Genomic DNA, 14,225 nt, shown 5'->3' with positions numbered 1-14,225 from the left:
CTTCACCCTCATCCTATACCCGAGCTACAGATATTCACCACTATTGCAAACACAAAATAGAATTGACATTCAGAGCATCTATATTTAAGTGAGTAACATTAGAGAGATGATAGCGATAGAGATATATAGATGACCCAGCAATCTTCAGCATCTTCCTAAATAATGCAGATGAGGGGATAGAAGGGGAACTCATCAGATTTGCAGATGACACTAAGCTGAGGGGAATAGCTAACATTTAGACTAAAGATTCAGAAGCATCTTGACAGACTTGAACACTGTTCTGGTCGTCACAATGTAGAAAAGATATTGAGACTCTAGAAAGAAGGCAGAGAATAACAAAAAGATAAGGGGTCTGGAAGCTAAACCATATGATGAATAATTGAGGGAATTAGGTATGCCTAATTTAACAGAAAGAAGGAATAAGGGAAATATGAAAGCAGTCTTCTAGTACTTGATGGGTTGTCACAGAGAAGAGTGAGTTGACCTATTCTCCAAAGTACCTGAGGGCAGGACAAGAAGTAGTGGGTAGAAACTCATTAAAGACAGATCCAACCTGGAACTAAGGAGAAATGTCCTGACATTGAGAACAATTAACCAGTGGAATGGCTTACCTCCTTACATCACTGGAGATTTTCAAGAAGAGACCGGACAGCCTTGCGTACAGTCACTCATGCGCTCGTGACTTCTCGTCTAGACTACTGTAATGCTCTCTACATGGGGCTGCCCTTGAAGTCCACTCGGAGACTCCAACTGGTGCAGAATGCAGCCGCGCGAGTTGTGCTGGGGGTTTCCCGATACTCCCATGCTACACCTTTGCTCCGCGAGCTGCATTGGCTGCCGGTTGCCCTCCGAGTGAGGTTCAAGGTGTTAGTGATGACTTACAAAGCCCTACATGGCATGCGTCCGGATTACCTACGGCAACACCTGCGGCTGGCGTCAACTTCCCTCCGTTCAGTGTGCTCCCACAGAGAGGGCCTCCTCAGGGTGCCTCCGATCAAAGAATGTCGATTGGAGGCCCCCACAGGGAGGGCGTTCTCTGTGGGCGCGCCAGACCTATGGAACCGCTTGCCGGTTGAGCTCCGGATGGCCCCCGACCTTCGCTCCTTCCGGCGCGATCTCAAAACCTTTCTTTTTGAACAATCCAGCCTGGCCTGATGGGATGGGGTTGGGTTTTTATAAATCGATCTTAACTTTTAATGTGTATTATTTTACGGGCATTGCTATTTAATTACTTTTTAATTTTTGTATCTTGTTTTTATTATGTATTGCCCTGTTCACCGCCCTGAGTCCTTTGGGAGAAGGGCGGTATACAAATTAAATTATTAAATTAATTAAATTAAATTTGTCCAGAATGGTATAGGGCAGGGGTAGGCAACCTCGACTCTTTTATGACTCCATGAGTCATAAAAGAGCCGAGGTTGCCTACCCCTGGTATAGGGTCTCCTTCTTGAGCAAGGGGGTTGACTAGAAGACCTCTGAGATCCCTTCCATCCCTATTATTCTATGTTTTATGTTCTATCTATTTTACTTAGCGAGGAACTTACTAGTTGAGAGGTACAATTAAATGGGAAAAGGGACAGTGGGATGAAAAATGTATGTATATTCAGCACATTTACTTTTTGAATTCACTCTACATTTTTTGTTTTCCTTTTTGGCAGCTCTGATTCTTACAGTGATGCTTACATCCACTGGTGTGATAAGCCAAACTACATTTGAGATAACTTGCTTTTTAATCAAGCAACAGAACAATGCTTCAAGGAATTGGGAGTCTTCACCTTCTCTCAAGGTAAAGGAAAACAAGAGTATAAAAATATTCGATTGGACCAAAGTGCCATTTGGTCTATAATTCTGTGCCACAGAATGAGCTCAGCAGCATTTTCCTCTTTGAGTTCTCCATCATCTGATACTGAAGACAGAGTGTCTCTGTTATGGAATATAATATAACATTCTCAACCAAAGTTGCTAGCCACTTAAAGAACTACTGTACTCTACAGCAGGGGTGTCAAACTCAATTTCATTGAGGGCCGCATCAGGATTGCGGTTGCCCTTAGGGGGCCGGGTGGGTATGGCCAGGGTGGGTGTGGCCTACTGGGTGGGTGTGGCTAGAGTGCGTATGGCCTACTGTGTGGGCATGGCCAGCTCTACATCATTCGCATCAAGGGTGCCTATGGGGGCCTGGGCAGGAGTGGGACAGATCTGAGGGTCTCTGGCAGAAGGAGGGTCTCTGGGCCAGGGCCAAGGCAGTGGGGGCCCTTCCCTCACTGTTTCCAGGATGGCTTTGCGGGCCACATGAAACCACTTCGTGGGCCGGATCCGGCCCCCGGGCCTTGTGTTTGACATGTCTGCTCTACAGTGTGAAACAAGTTTAAGCCCCACTTAAAGCTATCTGTTGGGCATTGTAAGGAATGTCTGTAATTAATGAATGGAAATCTTATATGATTTCCACTCATTAATTACAGACATTCCTTCCTGCTTTCATGTGTGTCAGACGTGTGTTTCACTGATCCTGGCTTCTAGCATTATGAGCAAAGCATATGTCTTCTTCCTCTCCACTTTCTCCATAGAATACATATCTTCTTCATCCACTCAGCCAATTGTTCAGTAAGCTGTCTTTCCATTTTTATTCATTGTGAGGATTATCCAGTCCTTCAATATTTTCATTGCCTGTTCCTGCACCTTTCCCAAATGAAATACAATCCTCATTTACGACCACAATTGAGCCCAACATTTCCGTTGCTAAGTGAGGCAGTTGTTAAGTACGTTTTGCCCTATTTTACAACCTTTTTGCTACAGTTGCTAAGGGAATCACTGCAGTTGTTAACTGAATCATGTTGTTAAGTGAATCTGGCCCCTCTCATTGACTTTGCTTGTTGGAAGCCTGCTGGGAAGATTACAAATGCTGATTACATGACCCCAGGACAGTGCAACAGGGTCATATTAGGGCAGTGTCATAAATACATACCAGTTGCCAAGCACCTGAGTTTTGATCATGTGACCGTGAGGCTGCTATAATGGTCAGAAGGTAGGCAAACTCATCATAAGTCAGTTTTTTTAATGCCCTTGTAACTTAAAACAGTCACTAAACTAATAGTTGTAAGTCAAGGACTACCCTGTAATCAGAATTCTTTGCATTACTACGTTGGATGTGGACTCTACCTTCTTGAGGCTTAGGTAGAGAAATGCTATTTTAAAATGTTTTGGGTGATGTCTTCTTCTGCCACCAGCATTTCTCTCTGTGTCTTCTGGCTTCCAAACCCACCAAAGCAATTTCAGTTTCAATTTCAATTCCACAAATACCAGCTCCATACAATTTTTCAATGTATGTACCAGAACCATTTGCCACCAGTAGATTCTGTCTCCTTGGCTGGCCTTTCGGGCTTGCCCATGGCTCTAACACAGAAGGTGTTGATTAATGATTAATGGGTTGCCAGAGAGACAATTGCTACTGTGCTAACTCTTGATTCTTAAGCATTGGTGTAATGAACAAATACTCAAATTGTCTGGCTTCACAACCTGGGTTTAGAGTAAATCCCAGGCTTCCTTTCAGGACTTATTTTTTTACTCTGCAATTAGATTTGGTTGAAAACTCTTGGGCAGGGCCCAGTTAGATTTGAATCTTGACTACAGACAAGAATGAAGTCATACACAATAGTTGATTGCCCATTGCTGATGTAAAAATTTCAGAAACCTTTGAAGAATTTAACATGAGGCTTCATCTTCCCTTCCAAGTGAATTGATACTTGGTGGGATGCTTGTTGGCTTTGAATCCATTTACATAATTTCCATTTACATAATGACCATCTATGGAACTGAGATCTGCTAGTCCCCATCTCATCCCTTTCAAAATACTTATTTCTTTGCTAACTTATAAACATGGTTTTGCATTTTCCCTTACTCATTCCTTTTCGCTACTCTTTTTCTGTGAATGAAGCTCAAACAATGATGACTGTTGCTACTACCTACATCCAGTTTTATAATACTTTGGTATTATAAAGCTGGATGTCAGGGTTTTATTTTATCTTTATAATAAGGAATTTCATTTTTGTCCAGATCTTTAATTCTATGAGCCTGAACTGGTTTTATAATCCGGCAGCTGTCCTCATTGACAGCTGTTCTGTTTCCACTCTGTCTTGTGGTCTGTCTTCTTCTGAGCAATCTTCTTCTCTTTTTCAAACATGTGATATTCCACTGTTAATACTTATTGTCTCCTTTTGCTTCCTGACTTCCATGCCTGTGGTTAAAATTTTGAAGTGAGGTTTTTCTATGTATATATGTCTCTTCAAGTCACTGTTGACTCCTAATGACTGCTAAACAATTTAAACAATGCAGTTTTCTTGACAAAGTTTTGAAAGTGGTTTCCAAAGGTCCCCAGGTCCCCAACCTGGCTTCAGGACTAAAATTCACCATCTCTGGGTTTCTAACAAGGTGCCTTAACCGCTCCACCAAACTGTCTCTCTATTGTCTAAACCATTTTCCATTTGTGATATTATCCTCTCTTAATATATTTTTTAAAATAATATTTTATTAGTTTTCTAATTATTCATTTAGGTATTTGAAAAGGAATGTGGTTGCTGGGTTAATGAATAATTCAATAACATACAAAAATCTTTAGTACAAATCTCAAGTTACAACATTGAATATTTCCTCTCTTTTTCCCTTAATATCTATCTTGTATTTAAGCTAATAAAGTTCTTATTATATCAACTAAGTAAAAACATCCTTATTACATTTATCAATAAATTTTTAGCTTATACATATCTTCATTACTTTTACATTCAATCTTTATAGACAATCAATGTCAATTGGTTTTTTTCCCCAATTTTAGTTTCCCATCAATATTGAAATTTAACATTTGATATTTATAATTTCCAGGATTTAAGTAACCAAAGTTTCCCTTATTTCAATTCATAACAAAATTTAATATTCAAAATACACATCTTATCTATTTGAGTATAGTCTTGTTCTATTTTCTAAAAGTTATCTATTTCCCACCTTATTAAATCATCTAATTTTTAAATATTAAACAAATAGAATCCTTATTTTCAACTGATTTCCAAATATTTTAAATTAAATGAGCAAAATTCCCCTTATCTCAACTTCTCCCTTTAACCCTCTAATTAGTAATATGAAATCCCCTCTAATAAATCAAAGCCCCAATTTTCTTCAGCCTTATTCTAGCTTTCTTCCTTTGCCAATTAGCCTTCCAAGTCAGTACTTTTAAATCATCAAATAGCTCTCCCTTTATTATTGTATATATTATTTGAAATAAGAGAGACCAGTTAGTTGCCATTTTTTTTGGAAGGGCTAGTCCACTTGTGTTCATTAGATCATTTCTTTATTATTCCAATTTCCCATGATTGTCCTGATATGTTTATCTTCCATTCAATGTGTCCTTCTCCTTTCTCCTCAAATTTCTTCTGATTTATATAGAAAGTCTTTTTCATTTTCAGTGTTGTCACTCCCTTTTCTGGATTTTTCATTAACTGTATTTGTTGGTCAATTGAGTCCTCTGTCTTAGTATTTGATTGTTGTTTTGTTATCTTCTGCATTGTTAGTTCTTTGGTTGTAGTCAAAATTTGGGCTTGTATATCTAAGCTGGCATCTTGTTTTTTATGTTGCATTTTATTTTGTCATAAGAATGGTTTTATGTATTGTTTTCAACATGGAAAGGATCTTTTCCTGGTCTTCATCCATATTCTCTTAATAGTGTATTAGCTTAAGGACTTTAAAATCAGACTTTAAAAGTGATTTTATAACTAGGTATGGGACCTCTATTTCATGTATTATAGGTAGTCTTTATAGTAGAAATCGTTTGTCAAGTAAGATTTTATAGTCTGAGGTATTCCATCATTTCATGTAATAAATGTTTCTCATATAAAGAAATAGGAAATCAATTCTCCACATATAGCTCTGAAAGTCAGTAAAGGTTTACATTCATAGTTCAAGCAAGCCAATTATGCCATCCAGAAATTCTCTTTACAGCTGAATTTCTCACAGGTGGTATCTCTCAAGGTTGAAAGAGTTTTATCTGAAGTCTGGGCTTCAAGCCCTTCCCTCTCTCCTCAAAGGGGAAAAAATACTTTGGGCAGCTTTTACAGGAAAAGAAAAATACTTAATATCCTAAAGAGAAGATCAGAACTCACCCAGTTTCATCAACATTGCTTTAGAAGTGCTTGATGGTAAGTTTGACTTTGGCTGTCAGCAGCTTAGTGATGAGCCATATTGCTATGGCCGGTCTTTCCTCCACTGGTTTGGAGGGCTGTCCCAGATCAAGCAGAAGGGATGCTACCCTCCCGCAATCAAGTGAGGATCCCCTTCTTGCTTGTTGCCCCTACTGGGAGACTTTCGACCCTTTCCAGGGTGCCCCAGCGAAATGAAATCAAACGCAGAAGACGGAGCTTGCCTTCCAGCGTCCGTGGCAGCCGCAATGGCAAACTGGAAGTCTTAACATATTTTTTGCATGTCTCCCAGGAATATCTCCAACTTATACTCTCCAAGCACCCCAAAGATGCTTTATTCCTAAGGGCAACTGGACTCTTTTCTTTTCTTTTCTTTTCTTTTTTTCTTTTCTTTTCTTTTCTTAGAAAATGTTTAGCTTTTTGGATGAGAAGCAAACATTTTCTAAGAAAAAAAAGAAAAAACACAAGAAAGTCCAGTTGCCTTTTGGAAAAAGCGCCTTTGGGAGTCTCTCCGTTCAGCAGCTTAACTATGGTCTCATATGGCTAAATACAAGTGGAAGAGAACAGAAGCGTTGTTTGACTTCATCCTCCATAAATTTATGTTCTTTTCCTCTTGATGGCTGAAAATAAAACTGCATGGTCTACTGAGTCACAGTAGTTCAGGAAATCATAAATCTTACATCTTAAAATTTATGCTATATTAAGGTTTGCTCTGCCTCTTCAAACTCTTTAGTTTGTGCGAAATACTTTGTTTGCTTATCCATGCAAAAATAGAAAATACACCTTCCTTTTTTCTTCCACATTTATGTCATGTTTCAGGTGTTCCTCCTCCTAAACTCTTTCAATCTTTTGTTCTTTCTTTCTGCCATACTTTGCTAACTGTCTATCCTCATGTCCTGACTTAGCTCTTCTCTATAACTCCTTTGTCCTTATTGCCATCTCCTTCATCATTATCCCCCACGTGTACTGCATAATCAGTATTTTTGGTCACTCTAGACCAGGGGTGTCAAACTGCTGGCCTGCAGGTCAGGTGTGTCTTGCCGAAACTACGCCCATCCCAGCTCTGGCAATGGGGAAAAAGTTGTGATACATCGTGACACATCATGTGACTTGGTGAGTTTGACACCCCTGCTCTAGACTCTTTGTTCATATTAGTAGTAGGTCTAGTAGTATATTTACATCATGTGGTAGTCAAAGATGTAGCATTGCAAGGAACTACTGTATATTAAGACATATCAATGAGGAATTTGATTTAACTTTGGTATGTTCAACCCTTTACTTAATGAGCACCATACATGGCTTTGAGTGACACTTTGTCAGCTATACTTCCATGATGAATAGAATTCAAGCAAAATCAAAAATTTACTTACTTTAAGTAAAATATAAATTTAAATACTTGTATGCATGTGACATGATTACTGTTCCCGGTTTATTTAATAATTTCCTTTTTCTGTCACACTATAAGTTACTCTTTAGTGACAAATTTTGGTGAAGTTTTGAGAATGATTCCTAGATTTGCAAGGGTGGAGGGGTGTTGAAGGGGTTTTTGGATCCTGGGCTACCTATACTGCACCTCTAATTTCAACACTGATTTTGCCTTTTGACTTACTGATTTAAATTGCTTTGATTTACTATCAATAATGGGCAGAAAGTAGTTGGGATGACTGAATGCAGCTGTTACAACAAGGTTTTCCTTTCATGCAAAATTAGGTTAATAAATTAATAATAAAAATATGTCAGTATCTGAAGGAAGGTTTTTAAAGTCAAACCAATCTAGAAACATTTTCACTCCAGAATTTAAATCACCTTGATATCTATTAACCCCATACTGCCCCCAACTGAAAGGAAGTAAAGCTACAGTAAGTTTCATAATTCTTATTTCAAGATGTAGTGATATTGTGCCTTACATATTCATTTTCTGTGTTTTTACAAACTATGGCAAACATACGAAAAAGAATCCTTAAAAAGGTTCAGCTTAACAGGGACAATGTGATAGACAGCAGATCTGGCTGTTTTCATGGCTGAGTATCCTGGTAACGGCAATGTTGTATTCAAAAGATATAAGAGGTGCCTTTGATGGAAAGCTATGTTTAGTTTAGAATTGGAGTAATTTGATTTGTTTGCATATTCCAATAAATTAAGCATGTGAAATTACTTGGTACAAATTCAGATTATTACCCTACTTCAAAATTTCTTCTCCAAGGGTTTTTTCTCACAGCATTCACCCCAAAAGGTGTCCTCATTTCCTACTCAAACTGTGTAACCTTTTTATCTCTTTCTGTGAATGAGGGGGGAAGGACAAAGAGAGATAGGGAAGGGACTCATTTATTTGGGAAAGATAGAAGGGAAATGCTGCCTTTATTGGTAGTAGCTTCCCAGATCTTTTATAGAGAACTGTATAGCACAAGCTGCATGTAAACTATCTCTCAATGTTGTTTCTGTAAAAGCGAGACAGATGTTAAATGGTGCAACAGAGTAAACATATATTTTCTATCTCTTACAAAGCAGATGCAAGATAATGTTGAAGACCGCCAGTGTTCTCTGAATACTCAGGGAACTGAGAATGTCTACAAAACAACAAAAGTGGTAGAAGTTGGTGTGCTTGAAAATGTCAGATTAAACGCAGTATTAAATATTTCAGAGGACATCGTCTGCCACTGGGTTTTTAAAGAGATCCAGACAAAATGTAATTCATCTCTGGATTTAGAGAACCGGTAAGCAAAGAACAAACAAAGCATATTAAAAACAAGAAGAGCAAAAAGTAATATTTGTTCCACTTCACATGAGTCTCCAGCAAAAGCTCAAATGAATAACTGTAATTTTTTGTGGACATGAATTTTCTTCTTAGTAATTTTTAAAGATGTGAATAGCTGCATGGTTACTTGCCTCTTTTGAAGTAACACTAATCACTGTACTGTGGTCAAAAATTCTCTTGCATCATTCCCTTTCACGTATAGCTTTAATATTCAACACTTAACATTCATCCTTCTTAACTTCTCATAATACTCTGTTCCCTGTATTTGTCCTAATTCATTCTTACAAAGCAAAATTGAAGGCAGAGCACTATGCTTCATCAGTGAAGGAGGGAGGAGGTATCCCTAATTTCCTACTCAAGCAACTGACTTTCCCTTACCGTATTTTCCGGCGTATAAGACTACTTTTTAACCCATGAAAATCATCTCAAAAGTCAGGGGTCGTCTTATACGCTGGGTGCTGAAAATTTAGGGACAGGGCTGGCTGGAAAACCTGGAGCGGATCTCCCATTTAGTCTGCGCAGGGAAAGCGGGACCAATTGGAGAAGAAGCTGCAGTCTGTGATTTTTTACAGGCGGGGGTCTGGGTGTCTTTCCTTCTAAAGTTGAAGAGCAGCTGTGGTATATCCCAACTTGAAAGGCAGGTGGGGAAGGCAGCAGCCAGAGCAGTGGCTTAGCTCTAAGGACACATTTGACTCAGGAACTGGGTGGGCTGGCTGGAAAACCTGGAGCGGATCTCCCATTTGGTCTTTTTTTTAAAAAAAATCCCATTTATATCCTGCCCTTCTCCAAAGACTCAGGGTGGCTTACAATTTAAAGCACAAATCAATGTGCTTAGCAATAGCCTTCATTCTGTGTATATGCCTGTTTATTAGGGCTTTCCCCCCCCCAGCAGCATTATTACAAAGTCAGCTTATTGCCCCCAACAATCTGGGTCCTCATTTTACCTACCTTGGAAGGATGGAAAGCTGAGTCAACCTTGAGCCTGGTGGGATGAGAACCTGGACTAATTGCAGGCAGCTGGTGTTACTTAAGGCTCTGTGCAGGGAAAGCTTTAGAGTGAATTAGGAAAAGTGTAAAAGTGAATTAGGAAAATAGGGAACGGTTGCTGGAATTGGGTATGTGTAGTTTAACGAAGAGAAGGGTGAGGGGTGACATGATAGCAGTGATCCAATATCTCAGGGGCTGCCACAAAGCAGAGGGAGCCAAGCTATTCTCCAAAGCACCTGAAAGCAGGACAAGAAGCAATGGATGGAAACTAGTCAAGGAGAGAAGCAACCTAGAACTAAGGAGAAACTTCCTGACAGTTAGAACAATTAACCAGTGGAACAACCTGCCTCCAGAAGTGGTGAATGCTCCAACACTGGAAGTTTTTAAGAAGAGACTGGACAGCCATTTGTCTGAAATGGTATAGGGTTTCCTGCCCTAGCAGGGGGTTGGACTAGATGACCTCCAAGGTCCCCTCCAACTACTTCTTCTTCTTCTTCTTCTTCTTCTTATTATTATTATTATTATTATTATTATTATTATTATTATTATTATTATTATTATTATTGTTTAATCCACTTGCACTGTTTTATGTTTACATGTTTGATGACAAACAGCCTTATGTTTATAAGTGACAGTTTTCCTATTAAGCACCTGCATGTCATAAGCATTTGAATTAAAATTACCATATTAAAATCAAATCTGATGTTTTTTAAGTATAGCCCAGGAAATGTAAGGGGTCGTCTTATACGCCCAGTCGTCTTATACGCCGGAAAATACGGTAATTCCTATTAGATTGGGGAGAAATGAAGAACAGGAAAGCTTTGGATTCCCATGGACCCAAATCTTCACCTAATCTTTCAATGCAACATTCTAACTCCCAAGTTTCATTTGCATCTTTTCTTCTCTGACATCAATGCTGCATGGCTGGAAGAGGGTTTCAGAAGCTTAATGGAAGAAATTGGAAGTCAAATTTCCTTCTCCAGAACTCAAGTGGGGAATTCTCACAAAATATTTATACGACTCTAGATGTTTTCCCAATTTATAAATAAATTTTTGATTGGGAACCATCCAGGGTTGGTTAGAGGATGGATGCTACATAAAAGTTATAAATAAAAAAATAATGTCTTTTAACTATAAAATCATGCCATTTAGCCTATTGCTGTATTTGACTGGGAGAGCTTCTCAAAGATCATATCTTAAGGTGATGCTGCTAGATAGGAATAGAGAGAATCAGATTTATCTCTCAGTCAGCCATGTTCTTTGGTTGAACCTGGGTCAGGTGCTAGATAAAAGGAAAGGAAGGGAAGGGAGGGAGAAGCACCAACTATATTAGCTGTACCAATGGACTGCAAATAAAATAAGAAGCTTGAAATGAGTTAAGGAATGAGGTGTCCAAATAACAAATTACTTTAAATTATTTGCTAAAATTCACAGGACCCATTAAGTTCTAACCTGCAGTTAGAACTATACTGCTTGTGTCAGACTGCCAGTCTTTCTACATGAAGTTGCGTACTGAAGCTAGAAGCATGATCTCTTCCTCTTCTTCGAATAAGCAGGAAGCCACTATGGTTTGGAGTTGTAGGAGATTTCAAAAGCTTCTAGAGAAGTCTAAGTAGAGAAGAACTGTCATTCTGGCTAACCTAATTCTGTAGGTGATTCATGAAATGGTTTATCTGGTCCATATGCAAGGTTTTGTTTCCTTTTTGCTTGTTGTCATTTTGGCCTACTTCCTCACACTGAAGGTTTTTTTCATAATTATTTCATAAAGGAAGTCTTGTTTTCTGTCTCAACAGGCATATCATTTCAGTGGAGTTCCCACAAATCAAAGAAACCCAAGGGGGAAATCACACACTGCTCATTACAACTGAAACCAGTAACTACACTATAGTATTTACGTTAAATATAAGGAGTAAGTATGACACATGGAGGCTGAGTGGTTTCGTGTCTCGCTTTACAAGCAGAACATTTATTTATTTTTTATTTTTATTACATTTATATCCCGCCCTTCTCCGAAGACTCAGGGCAGCTTACAAGCTTAGCATGTCTCCAGTTAGTATTTTAAGTGCAAACCTTAACAAATGTATGTAAAGCTATTTATTTAATACTATATACGTTAAATAAAATGTAACTTAATTACCATGTTATTGCTGGAGATTTCATTTAAAGCAGATTTCTTCATACTTTAATCGTATATAAACTTTAATTTATTTTGGAATAATGTCATACAATGATTAACAAAGGACAAGTTGTCAATTTCTGGGGTATTCTAATGCTATTGATAACTACAGACTTTATAGTTTTATAGGGTACTGTATATTAATTATACTAAGAATAGCTAAAATATTAATAGCAGAGCAATGGAAAGCAAAAGTCAGAATTAAATTTATAGTTAATATTGGAAAACATGGGAGTTAATATGGCTAGTAAAGTTTTTTTATATTTTTTTGAAGCTCAACAAATAATTAAGTTTATATAAAAATATTTATCAACTTTTCATTGATATCTTTCAGAATATGTTGCAGCCAAATGTATAGTTACGAATATCCTTATTTTAGTCTTTTTAATTATTATGCATTTTTCTGTAGGAACTTGTTATACAGTTACAGTACAGGTATAGTCCTCCTTTAAAAAAATAGAAGCCATACCACCTTCTGAAGGATGTCTGAGAACTTTCTCCCTTTTGAAAAGCTATCCAGTCCAAAGGTTCTACCATAAGTGTCTCTTATTGTATAATCATCCTGCATCATTCATGAAATTTACCACTACATTTGCAAGCTTCTTTTCCCACTGTTTGTTCATATTTCCTTTCTTGAGGATAAAGGCTTCAACAGTGTTTTTGGACTTCTAGCATTTAGGTGCAACCAACCTGAAAGGACTCTCAGGTCAAATTTAAAGAAAATAAAAGAGAACAGAAGCTTTGAAGTTCCCCGCCATTACAGTTAGCTCCTGGGTAGGAGATTGAACAGGCAGATATACCTGTCATTTGCATATCCAAATATGTGGAGTATGAATATAAATGATTTTTGTAATTGGTGCTGGATTTGTCAATGGATAATAATAGCCTGACTAATTTTACAGGCAGTATAAACATTTAGCTGTGTTCAAGGAGACTAAATCGTACTGATCTTACAACAACAACATAAAAAAAGAATTTCCAGGGTGTTTTACAGATAAGTTATAGGGTAGGCCTTTGAGCCTTTATTTAGGATACAGTATAGCAAGAACTGGTGTTTCAACAGCCCCTTGGCCACAGAAGCAAAATCTTAGCTGTTAGGGACTTTTCTATCAACTCTCAAAAACTGCTGTGTGGAGAGCATTGAAGCATGCTAAAATAAGTGCTCTTTGGTTTTTAGAAACAGTTAAGTGGTGTATCACACTGGTTCATAAAAGGAACTTACTGTTCTTCAAATGTTCTTAAAGTAGAGCAGGTTGATCTTGTTGGTTTTCCAGGTCTTTGATAGGTTGATTCAATGCACTGAGTACATACTCGGAACCCATGATTAGGAACACCTCTGTGGAAAAGCTAAGAGACTGAAGTTTTTGTGAGATTGGTCTATAGCAGGGATGTCAAACTGCCGGCCTGCAGGCCAGACGTGTCATGAAGAAAATGCACCCACTCCATTGCCAGCAATGGCGAAAAAGCTCCGATATGTCACGCGACGTCATGTGACATTGCGAGTTTGACATGTCTGGTCTATACTATATTGATTTGTAATTGTCCTAAAAAAAAAGAATAACTCAAACCTGTGGGAAAGAAGACTAAGTTCAGCTAATGTGCTATGATATAGGTCTATGTACCTGTTTCAATTTAAGATGGCCCTGCCTCTCTCCTTAATAATATATTTGGAACTCAAGGGCATACTGGAATATACCCCTTAGAAATTTAGACTGGACCCTTTTAAGAGGAGTAAAGGAAGCTTAAAATCTTAGCTAGGCACCAAAAGGTACTTGTACACAAACTGTTACTGGCAGTTAGAACAATTAATCAGTGGAACAATTATGCAACCAGAAGGTGTGAATGCTCCAACACTGGAAGTTTTTAAGAAGAGACTGGACAGCCATTTGTCTGAAATGGTATAGGGCAGTGGTGGCAAACTTACACGCAGAGCCCTCTCTATAGGCACGCGCACCGTCGCCCCAGTCCTAGGCCTTCAGCTGGGTTTTATAAAACTTTTTCACTTTAGGCCTCCGCCGCTGTGTGCAAAAAAAAAAGGTTCAATCAATTTCAACTTCTTGTGGGGAAAAAAAGATCTCGTAAAGTTGGAATTGACTGATTGAATCTTTTAGTCCCAGTTTGCTGTTAC

At 38.3% G+C, this 14,225-nt stretch overlaps 1 protein-coding gene across 2 annotated transcripts in view; it reads left to right on the top strand.

The window, feature by feature from the left end:
• The window catches only part of FLT3 (fms related receptor tyrosine kinase 3), a 59,180-nt gene that overhangs the window by 8,958 nt on the left and 35,997 nt on the right, over nucleotides 1-14,225 (top strand). Inside the window, exons 2-4 of one of the 2 annotated variants that reach the window (XM_083363095.1) lie at nucleotides 1,659-1,786; nucleotides 8,688-8,893; nucleotides 11,715-11,830. In XM_083363095.1, coding sequence (XP_083219221.1) covers nucleotides 1,659-1,786; nucleotides 8,688-8,893; nucleotides 11,715-11,830 — 450 coding nt within the window. Of the gene's footprint in view, nucleotides 1-1,658; nucleotides 1,787-8,684; nucleotides 8,894-11,714; nucleotides 11,831-14,225 lie in introns of both variants that reach the window. The other variant, XM_083363094.1, reaches the window with a different exon arrangement.

This window comes from Vipera ursinii, assembly GCF_947247035.1.
Source record: "Vipera ursinii genome assembly, chromosome: 4".
NCBI lineage: Eukaryota > Metazoa > Chordata > Lepidosauria > Squamata > Viperidae > Vipera > Vipera ursinii.
This window is presented reverse-complemented; position numbering and strand designations above follow the sequence as displayed.